This window comes from Strigops habroptila, chromosome 2, assembly GCF_004027225.2.
Source record: "Strigops habroptila isolate Jane chromosome 2, bStrHab1.2.pri, whole genome shotgun sequence".
Taxonomy (NCBI): domain Eukaryota; kingdom Metazoa; phylum Chordata; class Aves; order Psittaciformes; family Psittacidae; genus Strigops; species Strigops habroptila.
In genome coordinates this window covers 12862684-12876533 of record NC_044278.2, presented here as the reverse complement: position 1 = coordinate 12876533, position 13850 = coordinate 12862684, and the positions used below count along the sequence as shown (strand labels likewise).

The window sequence follows — 13850 nt, the reverse complement described above, 5'->3', positions numbered from 1 at the left end:
GTGAGTTCAGAAATAGATGGGTGCACAGGATAGCATGTTAGATCTCTTTCAGCTATGTAAATATTCAGGAGGGATGGGATGTACCATGGTAGTTTGAAGGCTTTGGTAGTCTCACTTGTGTTATGACACTTATTTTTTGCCCCTTATATTGTTTCAGGTTTCAGTCACAGCCCGAGATGATGTCCCCTTCTTTGGACCCCCTCTGCCAAATCCAGCCATATTTAGAAAGGTTTGTTTCTCTGGTCCAGTGTTGATGGCAGGGGGATGTGGTGCACACCCATGTGTTCTGAGTCAGTATTGTCAGTCTGGCTAGGGGCCTTGGAGGTCTAAAAAGTAGTAAGGTGGAGTGTGCTATTTTTATTACTGTTTTCATCTCCATTCTAGTCTTCATCTTGACTTGTAGAGTGCAGAATTCCGTGAATTTCTCCTGGTCAAGCTCATCAATGCTGAGTACAGCTGCTATCGAGCTGAGAAATTTGCTAAATTAGAGGTGAGTCTATTGCCTGGTTGCTTCCATTAGAAGTTATAAAACTTATTTCTGACGTTAAGAAAATACAGTACAATTATTTTTTTTTTACTTCTAATATTGTGTTGCTTAAAAAAGGAAGATGAAATGGGATTATAATCAGCTGTGTGATGCTTCCTTTATATTTCACAGCAGGTGTGATAGAATATGCACAGGTACATTCTAATGTAAAGATCTAATCCTCAAGTCAGAATGGGAATATCATGCATTTCCTTCATTTTGCTGGAGGAAATCCTGTATTAGCTGAAACTGAGTATTGCGCTTCAGGATTTGTACTGATATTACTGATTTTTGGTTCAAGGTACCAAAATTCTGTTCCAAACTTTGCTGCTTGCCTGATCAAGTGAAAAACAAGCCTCTGTTACATCACCTGTAAAAAATACTGATGTCCTTTATGACTTGCTTTAGAAAGACCTTAAGAGGGCTGGGTGTTACTGTAATGTATTCCATAACTATACAGCTAAAGCCACTTCATATTGTTCAAAGTAATTTTTGTGGTGATTGATTTATTTATTTATATATCAAGGAGTATGTGAGACATTACAAAAACACAGAGGGACAAAAAAATCCCTCCGAATAATAACTGTGTTTTCATTCCTCATATTGATGCAGGAAAGAACCCGGAGTGCCCTCTTGGAGAGCCTTTTTGAGGAGCTGCAGCTTCGCAGTCGCAGTATGATGGGATTACCCATAGGGGAGGATGACAAGATAGAGAACGGCAGTGGGGGCTTCCTTGAGAATTTCAAGGTGAGCCGTAGTGGATTGATTCATTACCCAGTTGCTCACACTTTTCTCAAGTTCATTGTGTGTCCCTCCAAGGAGTATTGACCCTGCTGAGCAGCTGTGCTTAAGTCTTTCCATCCAGCAGCCTTTCTTTAGAGCATCTTCAGCTGTGCTTTACCATGTCTCTCAAAAAGAGACATTTTTCCCCTTTCTGTGCTCCTTCCTGCAGAGCTGCAGTGCGGGCCAGGGTGGAATTCCATACTGTCCCTCAGAAGTCTTTATACTTCATGCTGGTGTCAGATGGGGTTTCACTCCATGACTACAGAAAAAGGAGTGTTTGCAAGAGGAGTTGTAATAACTAGTAGCAAGCAGCTTTCAGTGCCTCCAGCAGATCTCTTCCAATTCATTCTCACTATAACTGAAAGAGTTGCGAGAGCCACTGCAAGAGAGTTTCTAACGTATCTGTGCATGCAGTATGTAGAAATACTGTGATGCTTTACTTACGCTGTAAAAGCCAGAGTTAATTTACCTTTGTTCAGCGTAGATGATGCTTTTTCTGTGATAAGTCAGGATCAAGTGACAGAACTCAATTTTAAAAGTGATCAAGATGATATGAGAAAGCAGAGTTTTCATATGAATGTGCAAACCTGAGTTTTGAACCAATTATATCAAGAGAATCTTGTATCACTTTCCTGTCTACTTCCCCTTTCCACTTCTGTGGGTAATGCCTCAACACTTCTTTTGTATAATAGGTTGTCTGTCTGGACAGAGAGATGTATTTTAAATATCATTTCTTCAGATGACCTCCACCTGCTTTGTGTAGTGGGTTGTTGGAATTGTTGAGGTCTGTGAAACTAATCCATTCATGTATAGGTTTGGTAGCTATAGGCATAGCTTTGGTCAGAGCTGGGATGCTTTAGTGATGTGTATTCTTACATACAACCTGTCTATCCTGTCTTTGCTGCTAACCAGGAATTTCATACCCATCCACGTCTTACACTAATTATCCCAAAATGTCCTTTTTCTGACTTCTAGCAGATGTTGTGACTTGCATGTCATGTACACAGATGACCTTTGGAAAAGGCTGGAAAAGGCTGAGTAAACTCAGAAAATGGCTTTTTCAAATGCTGCCGATTTTGGTATGGCTGCTTTCCCCTTGGAACCAGCACTCAAGTTCATGCAAGACTGAACCTTACAGTCTTGAACAGTATGATTTTGTAGCCTGTAGTGGGTGGGACTGGTACAGATTATGCTGGTTTATCCAGTATGCTGGGATAGTGGTAGGGAATCTCTATTGCAACAGGACAAGGGAGGTAAAAGTAGAGAATATACTTGAGGAAGAGTTCTTCCCTGGCAGTGAATTGCCTAGGACCAAGAATGGGTAATATCTAAGATGCTGCCTTCTAGGAATTCGGATTTCTGTGGTTCTGGTGTTGGTCTGTGACAACTTTCCACCCAATCTGTTGTGCTTTATTGTCATACTACCCTACCGTGTGCATGTCTATATGTATATCTGTGTTTGTCTGTTTCCCTGCCTCCCTCCTGTTCAGCGGGTGATCAGAGGCCGCAGCCAGAGCCTGGATACCATGGGAATATCCATGAGAAAGCAGCAGCCAGCTACCTTGCCCAGTCGCCCAATGCCAGCTGGCCTTGCCCTCAACCAGAGTGTCGCCGAGGGCCCTAAGGCCGTTGCTGCGGTAAGGTATTCGGGTGGGCTGTCAGGAGAAACCTGGCGTACCTTTGTGACCCATCCATAGATTTTGTTTCTCTTTTCCTATTAGTTTGTCCTCTTGTCGTTCTGTGAATCTCTTGTTGTTGTATCATCCTGTTTCACAAGTGGCGACAGCATGCACTGCAGTGTGTTTTAGCTGTGCTGTCTCTAGCCACAGTTCATCTGGAAACTAGAGCTGACATTGTTGCAGACTGGGAGAAAAAAGCCAAACGTGATTCTACATTAGACATCTATCTCTGTTATCCTGGAGTAGATACTGTATGTTGCCATACCTTAAAAAAATGCATGCAGAGTGGTTTGACCACAGTGGTATTGTATTGTCATGTGGCAAGAGCTCAGAACATAAGGGCACTAGATCTGTTCCATTTTCTCCAATTTCACCAGTCAGATTATTTTCTGTAGGATAAACCAGATGCACAATGTTTATTCAAGGTGCTGTTTTGCTGTAAGTAGAATTTGCATGTTGGGAGCAAACAGCAAATTAATAAAAACTTGGGGTGATAAAAAGAGTGAATATTTCCAGTCACCATCAAAGCCTTTCTTATTTGATGAGGATACTAAACATCCTTGATCAATGTTAGCGTGATAGATCATAGAATCATAGAATAGTTAGGGTTGGAAAGGACCCTAAGATCATCTAGTTCCAACCCCCTTGCAATGGGCAGACACCTCGCACTAAACCATGTCACCCAAGATTCCATCCAACCTGGCCCTGAACACTGCCAGGGATGGAGCATTCACAACTTTTCTGGGCAACCTGTGCCAGTGCCTCACCACCCTCACAGTGAAGAACTTCTTCCTTACATCTAACCTAAACTTCCCCCGTTTGAGTTTGAACCCATCACCCCTTGTCCTATCGCTACAGTCCCTAATGAAGAGTCCCTCTCCAGCATCTTTGTAGACCCAATCCTACAAACAAATGACACGACAAACATTTCCCGAAAAGGATACATGTTTCTGATACTGGAAATATGGTTACCTTGGTCAAAACCCTTCCAATTGACTGTGGTCTCTGCACTAATGATGTCTATACAGGCAAACTACAAGAAAACATCTATGTGTAAGCCAGGAAGATGCCTTTCAATGTGGAAATTTCTTGGTGACAGTTTGCTGGGTTGCATGAATTCTGTATGTCAGCACAACAAAGTCACAGAATAGTAACGACTTGGGTTTGCTGCCACCTCCTCTCCTTTTAACTTGTAGTTTTCTCTGCCTTTCTGATTCTGCCTCTCCTTATCTCATCATATGGGATATCTCCCTTCCTGAGTCTCTTTCTCTGTATACTGGCTGTGTATCTTGTTCTGCCTTTGTTTCTATATCTCTGTCTCTTTCTCATACCACCTTTATAAGCCCTAGCTTCTCTTTCTCACTGACAGAAAGTACTCCTTGCACTGGTGGAGCTGGGCCATGCTACTGTGTTTCAGAGTAAAGGAGAGAATCTGGCTCCTTTGTTGCTCCTTTGTAAGGTGTTGCAGACACCCTATCCCATGCTTCCAGTTCTCCACAGTTCTTCCTGTCTTGTTCCCCTCCTTTCTGTCACACTTTCCTTTTTTGTAGTCTTTTGCCTTGCCTGGTAGGAGCCCATCACGTACTCGAGCCAGCCGCTTCCATGGGCGACGGAGTAGCGCCATTGGCAGTGAGAACATACAGGAGGAAAAGAGGTATGAGCTGTGGGAAGATAAGACAGAGGGAAAAAAAAAACAGGAGAAGATGAGAAAAGGAAGATAGAAAGGCACATATAAGGACAGAAGAGAATCAATAGGAGTGAGAACTGAAATGGAAATGGTTGGAATGGGAAGAAAAGCCTGATTGTTTACTAATGGAGAAATGGACAAATGACAGAAACAGACAAAATAAAAAAGGACATGTGGAAGTGGAGACTATCAATATTTGAGGAAGAAGGGAGGAAACAGTTGGAGGAACATAGTAAGATTGCTCTTAAATGTAGTGCAGTATGATCCAGCCCTCCTGGTCCTCCTGTTCTGTATTCGCCACTTTAGCTAAGAGCCAGATTAAAAGCTTTTACTTTGGAAGGCGAAATTGGGAGTGTGTGTGCGTGTGTTTTCTTGTTAAAACATTCAAATAGGCAAAACTTCCAGTATCTTAAAGGAATTAAATTAAAAATGCTTTAAAGCAAAATGACTAGTGTTTAAGTTAGATGGTCTTAGAAATAATTGTAATCAAGAGGTAACATATAGATTCAAGGTATGACATGGCATATTTGAGAGAATTACAACCATTCAAAAGTTGTCTCTTGGTCACAAGAGATTATATAGGTAAATTGATAAATTTGTCTCAGCTCTAGCTGAGACACCTTTTTAAGATTATAAAGTATTAAAAGTCACATGAGCGTTCTGCATCTATTATACAGTTTTCCCAGTTGCAAGAATTCCAGGGAACAGTTTAATGACTCAGTGTAAAAGGGAAAAAGCCATCTTCTATGTGGAAACTACTGATTTCACAGTAAGGATAATTACTGCATTTTTCCCTTCTTTTCAGTTATTGGACCTTTCCTTAATGAGGTGCCTATGAGCTAATCTCAATAAAAATACTATAGAACTTTCTTTGAGAAAAAGAAAATCAGAGACAAATTCCCTGTAACAGTCTCACCCAACACAGTAACTACAGCTCCTGACTGCATTAAATAGTTTCGTACCTTATGCAGCTGCACCCCTCAATCCATTGCTTTGTGTGCAACATGCTTCACTGTCCCCTTAAAAAATCCTGGATTTTCCCTTTTTTTTTTTTCCCCTGCTTTTTGCTAGGAGGGAGTTTGGTTTGTTTAGCTTTCCTTTTGCTTATTTGTAATCTTAGACATGAGGCACATTGAGCCTTATCTTGTGTTTCATGGAAGACTTTTTGGGTAGTTCTTGAAGGTGCAGTTTCACTAGCATCTGGTCCAGTCTAAGTTCATTGCTACTGAAAAGCAGATACCATACTTTCCCTCTCCTGGTTTCTGTTTCAGCTACCCAGCCCTGTCCTGTTCCTTGTGATGGCTCAGATGCTTAGTGGACCCTTCATGGAACTGATTCAGCCCATTAATCTAACAGAAAAAGTACCAACTTTCTTTTATTGGATTAATTGGCTGCCAGGTTCTGCCATGAACTGGCTCATGGAGAAGCCTGATGGGTACCAGGGCTGATGGAGAGTACACTCGGCAAGAGTGAAGGTGGCTGGAGCGGTCTCACTCTCTGGCAACAGTGTCCTCAACATGTCCTGTGGGACTTCACCCTGAAGCTTTATGATATGCAGGCTCTGATGACAGAGCTGACCCAGTACATCTCACTCGTTCCTGCGCCATAGAAGTTTCAGGGTTGTTTTAGTTTCAGGGTTGTTTTTTGTCAGGATAATTTCCAGTCCCACAAACATTTGTATTTGCACAAGTGAGGGCGTGAGGAGCTGTGATGTGAAGGGGTACAGGTAGGATCAACTGGCCAAGAGAGCAGAAGAGGAACTTTGTGAACTCCATCACTGAAGCCACAAAAAAAAACTCCAACAAAATCCTGGGGTTTCCAATCCTTTATTAAACATACCCCACTTGTCAGTTACTCACACAGACAGCTTTCTGCAGAAGTGTCTTTACAAGTACTAGTAGCAATCACACTAATGTAACCATCCTGAAACAAGGAAATTCGCTGAATCCTTTTTTATGCAATAAATATATTTATATTATATATCATGCATTATAAATTTATACATTATATAAATAGAAATATATATTATAAAAATATATTTTATGCAATAAATAAGCTCTCTAATCATAAAGCTTCTTAAAATCAAGGAGATGGGGAAATGGGGAGGGGTAGAAGAAAAAGTTGAAGAATTTAAGGAGAATACTGAAATAATTTTATGCTTTTATATGAATTCATAAGGAGCTTAAAGTTAGTAATTTCTAATACATTGCCCTCAACAGGTCACATCTAAGGAGTCTGTCCTTTTCAACACAACTGCATTTGCTTCCCTTTCTTGTGTATATGAGAGATCCAGCTTTGTATTGTGGCTTGTAAGGAAGTGTTAGAACAGATAGTGGTTAACTCTATCCCTGGGCTATAACTGGTTTCTCTTTTTGTCACAGCAGAGACACTGCAGAGAGGATACAGAAGGTGCTAGACAGTCCAGGAACATTCTTTGACTTGAAGTCTGATGGATCATCCAGTCCCAGCTCCCCAGAGTTCCCCAACAGGAAGAGCAAGTGAGTTGAAAATAATGTTAATATTTGAAAGTTGCTCACTGTGTTTGGTATTGGCTGAAGTGTGGTGGTATCTCTCTTGCTCAGTTGGAGGTTTTCCTGACATTGTCCACATCAGGCATTTCAGCATCTTAAAAGGTAGATGTCTTTTGGCCATGGCACAGTAATTCAGAGCATGTAAGTAAGGAACTGAGCTTTCTTAAAGAGCCAGTGAAGAAAGATTGGACCACTTAAAGGTGATTTTGGCTATATCTTTACTGTAACGTTAGCTTGCATCGAACAGGATACACAAATCCCTAGCTGTCCAATTATCCGTGCTTACTCATGTATATGTTTCCTCTGTAGTTTGCTCTGGAGTGATTTTGGAGCTTTATGGAGAAGCTTGGACAAGGGTATGTTGGGTTGTACTCAAGTTCTGCCCCTCTAAGCAATATTCATGCTGCTACTCCCAACCAGTGTGAACTAGCCTGTCTTCAGTCATCCCAAAGTGTTACAGCAGGGTCTCATGTGCATTTTCCATTGATAAAGCATGCCACACCACAGCCAGTGTTCTCCAAAACACTTCATGCAGTAGTCTGCAAAATAGTTCTTCAGTTTCTGGTGGTCAGAAACTGGAAAAATTAACTTTCTTGATAGCACAGCTTTGCTGCTGCTAAGCTGTATGATGCTGGGCTGTGTTCCTTCACAACTTCATGGAAACCACACATTTATACTTCCAAGACTCCGGAGCAGTCTGTCTTTAAACCCAAGACTGCCGCTGACTTTCTGGAACAGCCTGCCCACACCTGATTTTTGTCATGAGAATTTGGATGAGACCTGTGGGAAAAAGGGCACCGAGTACTTTGTGGTGGGGCATGTCCCTTTCTCGGGAGTGGGGCTGCTCTAGGAAGATTTCAGAAGATGCCCTACAACCAGGCCTGGATTGTTGTAGTTGCTCCAGGTGCCACGTCTGGCAAGGAAGGGCCTTCCTTCCAACTAGACCCAATGCTCTCTAAGAATTACAGGCTGGTGACTGTTTGCAGTAGTTCAGCTACCCAACTGTATGCTGTAGGACTGCCCAGAATTTTGTCACAGCCAAGATGCAGAGTTCTGGTAAGTATGTTTTTGTGATACTAGTTTTTAGGTTGTGTGGGTGTCCAAAATTTTGGTGTGGAGGAGGATGAGAGCACAGCTAGGAGATAACAGACCATTTAAGATGCTAGCTCTGGCAGCCAAGGACAAGAGAGAATGCAGGATGTGGAACTGCTGACTGGTCAGCAACCCCCATCTTCCAGCATTACTTGGACTTTGTAGTGAACTAGAAGTTCATAGCTACGTGTGTGTGAGGGACTCTTGCTCTAATTAGGTAGCTGAAGTAACCTTGCATAATCAGCAAGAATTCTGCCTAGTAAGAAAACATCTTACCAGCTTGGTTGATCCTGGTTACCCTCCTGTAGAATGTGTCTTGCAAAAAAAGGATGAAGCTTTCTTGACATCAGTTCCTGATTTCTGCACTTGATTATGGGCTTCCTCTACTTCCCAAAGCCCCATCCTCCATTAGTCAGCTGAGGAGGTGAGCCAGCTGCAGTGGCTGTTTCAGATTGGTATCACATGCTTTCAGAAAGCAAACATAGCATGGGATTTCACTAACAATACTTGCATAAATGCTGTTCATGCATGTGAGGCATGACCTGTATGACTTCTTAGCCCTCTGTCTGCTTCTGTCCCCAGGATTCTCTCTATGCATCTTTTTCCAGTAGTGGACTCAAACCCACTTGTACAATCACCAGAAAAAGTCTTTTCACAGTTGTGGTAGTTTAGCCCATTCCTGGACAGTTTGTTCTTGAGATGGGATGTAGCATGGAGTTCTGCACAACTGGTGATTAGCCAGGGTTAAGAGTTGTGATTTCAGAGTTAGGGACCAGCCCACGTACAGTCATACCTTCTGCATCGTATCTGGGATAAGGAATCAAGAACATGTAATTCCACCATGTAAAGCACACCATTTTCACCAAGAGAGCATTAGCACAGTATTGCAGGAGCAAGCTAGGAGTGTAATTCTAACAGTCTGTCTTAGAGACAGAAGTTCTACTGAAGTTTTACTGGATTAGTCTATTTATTGGTCATTAATCGTGGAACTGCAAATCAGGATCATGATACAGGCATATTTCTAATGCAAAAAGTGTTCTGGCTAGTTTTATGGTAGTTTATGCAGCTCATATTAAAAATGTTTTCTCTGGTAGCATGTCATTAATCCATCCTGGTTCTCTCCAGGGGGTAGCATCACTGGAAATTTCTCTATTGCAAAAATGCTCAGCATCTTGCTGCTAGTCTTAAGTAACAATTTCAAATTCCAGACTTGAATGATCAAACTCTTCATCTATGTTCTAAAAACAACTTGGAAATAAATGCAAAGAGAACACATAAATAATAGATTTATCGTTTTGCAGTAGAGACAAACCAGCATTTACCTTTTCTATTCTCGCATGCTGGTTTTCAACACACCCTTCTGCAGTGATCAGCCCAAAATCCATGAAACCTCATCATTCACTTGGGCTAACAGTGTCTTCTCTCCTACATGCAGGGACAATTGTCCTTAGTTTTTTCTGCTCTCCTGGTAGCTTTCCAAATAATCTTTTTTCCCATGGACAGACTCAAAAGAATGAACCCAGCCTAAGTAACCACGTAGCAAAACTCCTCAGGATCAGATGGCTTTTAGGGTTGCATCTCAAAAATCAAGCACTGTACTGTGTATGTTCATGTCCTAGGAAAAGTACATGGGTTTTTTTGTGTGTGTGTTTTCCCTCCTCAGACACATCTGAGTGGGGACATCAAGCCAATCAGGAGTGGACCGGATGCTACTCAGTCATTGGTTGCCTCACTGAAGATACTGGCAAGACTTTTGGGGTGAAATGAGAGTCCGGGCTAAGAGGAGCATGAACTTACTTAGAGGACCTCAAGGACTGTGGAGAGACCATGTGGCTTCAAGTAACGCTCCACTGGCAGTTCCTGGAGCAGGAATCCTGGGAAAGGGAGATGGACAGATAGCTCCTATTGGAGCATTTTGGCTCTATGCCCTTCCTATTGCCCCATCAGCAGCCACTGAAGCAGCCTCTACTAATGATGGGGAAAGGAGGCCACCTTGAGTGCCTCCCCTTCTCTTCCCCTCCCCTCACATGAGTGAGAACAGAACAGCTTGGCCCACAGAAGGCAAGAGAAGAAGACCATGTTTCCATCGGTCTCTAGTGCCTTTCAATGACATAGGTCAGGAAGTGCAGTGCAGAGAACAAGGATGGAGAAACCTGCTGAGGAAGGATGCTGATAAGGAGATACTTTGGGGAAATCTAAGTCCCAGTTCATTTAAATTCATGTTATTCATTTGTTCTGCCAAGGGAGAAGCATGTTGGCCTTCATTTCCTCCAAAGTATATTTCCTAGTCTCCTGAAGAAATACCTTGGCCTATATTGGCCCTATCTTTACTGTTCTCCCTGTTGCATGCTGGCATGTAATATGCCTGGGACTTTAGGTTTCATTACTGCTTGTAGGTCAGACTGGCCATATTTTGCAGTGTTTCTGAAGGAATAAATATATTTAGTATGTTAAAGGTGTCTTATCTTTCTTGCCTCTTTTAGCTTTTTTGGGTTTCTTAACATTTTTGAGCACTTCATCTCTCTCTTATTAGATGGTCTCTTGTGCAGGCACTGACTATTTTGTCATAAATGCTAGGCTTACATGCACAGTGCACTTTCCACCATGTAAAGCATATCAGCCTCATGGACCGCTCTTTCTCCTAGATGGCAACAAGCAGTGGATCCCAAATTCTGAGCTGTGAGAAGCTGACCTTAAGGGTCTTTCTTGACAGATATGAAACATGCACCAGACTACCTCAGTGTCCAGAAACACAGTGGTAACAGTTTATAAGCTCCATGACATGAAGAATGTGCTTTTATAGTCCCTTTGTACTGTCTGGAATTTCACATAAGACCAAATATGATGGGCTGAGAGTGGCTGTGGGAATGGGTGGCCTTAGGCTGAGTAGCACCTTCCCTTTATGCTCAGTTTAACACCTCATCATGTTTTATTTAGGCTCCTAAAATCTCTGCTCTCCAAAATGAAGGCATCTGTTGACTTCAGTGAATGTCTACAGGTAATCAGTGCTTAAATTCAGGTGGTTCGACTCTGCATTAAGACTGTTAGGTCATACAATTATCCAGAATGGAAATAAGTGGTGTTTCTACTAAATGAAGCAGCAACTAGAAATGAAGGAATGCAAGCCAGTTGATCTGAATTCTCTTCCTAGGTGGAAAAACTAGCTGTGAATGGATAATTTCTTCTGCTTCTGACTGCTATATAATAAAATATGTCACAAGAAGTGCGAGCCTGTGTGTAACAATAAGCATGATGATGTTGAATGCTTGCATTTCACAGAATGCTCAGGAGTCAGACTTCAGGATACTGTGTGATGCAGCCATTATCACGTTCTTCATCCAGTGTAAGCAGTTGTTGTAGTGGTTTGAGAGAAAATGAAACATCTGAGGAAGAGGAGAATGACAGGGTGGGTGTATGATCTCTAACAAACAGAGGCTACCCTCACTGATTTTACCAACTGCATTGTCAAATTACATCTTCTTTGCCCTCTCCAGGAGCTGATGTGCTCTCTTGAGGGCCCTCCAAAACAGGATTCAGTGGTTCACAGCATGTGGCTGGATGACGGTGACTGCACACCCAGTACTTCCAGCTCACCAGGTAAAAAAGAAAGAAAAAAGAAAAAATCCTCTACTTATGCTTCTAGAGGCACATGAGAGGTTGAGCCATGTATTTTGTATGCTATACTTCAGATCTGAGAAGCATAGGTAGATGATAGGCTCTGCTAATGGGGAGAGAAGGTAGCAGTAAACTTTAATGGGGAGAGAACAGGAGAGGAAGTGTGTTTCAGCAGCATGAGTAAATAGTGCTGTACACACTGTAGAAGTTACAGTAAATTGCAAATAATTAATGTGTTTGTGTTTCTATGGAGAGCATGTATTTCAGTGATTGTTTTTTTGAATGCAGTGCCCATGTCTCTTTATAAACCGGGTAGTTTAGATCTGGGAATTACAGAAACAGTACTTCCTGAACAAAGCACTATGCTTCTGAGAAGGTGGGTAATCAAGTAGCTAACCTACTGTTTGACTGCCAAAGCTGGGCTCTTAGTGTAGTACTTGATTAAATTATAGTTGATTAAAGTCAGCTTGCATTCATTCACAGTGCAGAGATGATTATAGCCATTACAAGGTCTCTTTAGTCCTATAGCAGGCAGAACTACTGCAATATCTGTTATTGAGGTTGTATCAATCAGCCGCACTGATCTCAGACCCTGTTTGCGGTTGTTTCACTTTGTTAAAATGAACTGGTTTGGACTGAAGCAGTTCTTTTTGAGCATCAGCCTAATGCTAAAATGATGGAAAATTTAAATCAGTTTCAGTCTGTTTCTGAGAATTAGACTGAAGGGACTGTGCAAGATTCTGGGAAAATATGATTGAAATGACCAAGCTTTTGAGATTGGGAAGCCACTGGGAGCTGTGGAAGGCGAAACTTAATGTTTGTTGCTAAAAGCTTCTGGAATAGGAGCAGGTTGAGATGCTAAGAGATACTAGGGATTATGTAGAGGGCAAGGAAGAGACTTGGTTGGAAGGAACAGTGAAATCTTTATAGGAATTATGTGAAAAGGGATTGTTGAAAAAGATTACAAGGGTCAGAAAGCAGAGCCAGCTTACTTTGAAGGCAGAGTTAGGTCTCTCAATCTCTGCAGCAGCCGTGTCTGAGATACCAAGAGCAGACATCAGATCCCTGCTTAAAATTGCCTATATCTTAGCAACAGCAATGGAGCTGTGATACTGTGCGGCGTTCTGCAGAGGCCTCTGTTCTGTGAGATGTTCTGTAAGATTTTTCCACTCCTGCAGAACAACTCACAGCATGATTGCTTAGAGGCACAAGAGAACCCGAAGAGCTGGTATTGAAACTGAAAGAAAACAATAAACAGATGGAGCTACTGATCATGCAGAGGAAGAAGAGAGCCATGCAGTATGCTAGAATTAGGAAGTGGTGTGCTATATACAGAGCCTGCCTGTCCTGAGGGAGAGACATAAAGGTATTAAATGTGGTGATACAGAAAAGGAGCATGTAGGGAACTTTCACAGCAGGAGACAGCTATTAAGAGGCAGAAGCTGAGAATGAGCTTCTGTAGATCCTTGTGTTCAAGGCTTTCGAGTTTAGTGTCATCAGCTCAGAGTGATCAATAAATACTATAAGGCCAGGAGGTCCAACACCATGAAATTGTGTCTCTGAAGGGATCTGAAAATGACACCATAAAGACAATAGCTACTTTGTGCCTGGAGGATTTTCACCGTATCACCCTGGCACTGTGCAGCCTACCATTTCCACAGATCTGGGACTATTCTGAGCAGGCCACAGCCCCCCTCACAAATGTTTGAGCTCTATTCACTCCAGTAGTCTTGGTGGCACCACACTGAGACCAAGCAGGTGTGAAAGAGAGTTCCCCATCAAAAGCGAACTAATAGCTTGTGTTTACTTGTGGTGAGAAATACTAATGGGAGCAGAAAGTAAGTGTAAACGCAAATTAATTTGTTCTGCTTGAGTCTATTGTCATCAAGTAAAAGATTTCACATTGCTTTTGACCTTTTGGGTAACTGCAATTCCCC

The 13850-nt window shown here is 42.1% G+C and overlaps 1 protein-coding gene across 22 annotated transcripts in view; it reads left to right on the top strand.

Moving 5' to 3' along the window:
- The window catches only part of LOC115601563 (rap1 GTPase-activating protein 1-like), a 45952-nt gene that overhangs the window by 26613 nt on the left and 5489 nt on the right, over positions 1-13850 (top strand). For 9 of the 22 annotated variants that reach the window (XR_003989388.1, XM_030471751.1, XM_030471750.1 and 6 more), the window contains 8 exons: positions 158-229; positions 404-490; positions 1139-1273; positions 2800-2946; positions 4539-4642; positions 7057-7173; positions 11578-11704; positions 11793-11895. Coding sequence is in view for 15 of the 22 variants with exons in the window: in XM_030471751.1 (XP_030327611.1) it covers positions 158-229; positions 404-490; positions 1139-1273; positions 2800-2946; positions 4539-4642; positions 7057-7173; positions 11578-11704; positions 11793-11895 (892 nt within the window). In the remaining 7 variants the exon portion in view is untranslated. Of the gene's footprint in view, positions 1-157; positions 230-403; positions 491-1138; positions 1274-2799; positions 2947-4538; positions 4643-7056; positions 7178-7257; positions 10754-11577; positions 11705-11792; positions 11896-13850 lie in introns of those variants that run through there. The other 13 variants (XM_030471758.1, XM_030471756.1, XR_003989393.1 and 10 more) reach the window with 12 other exon arrangements.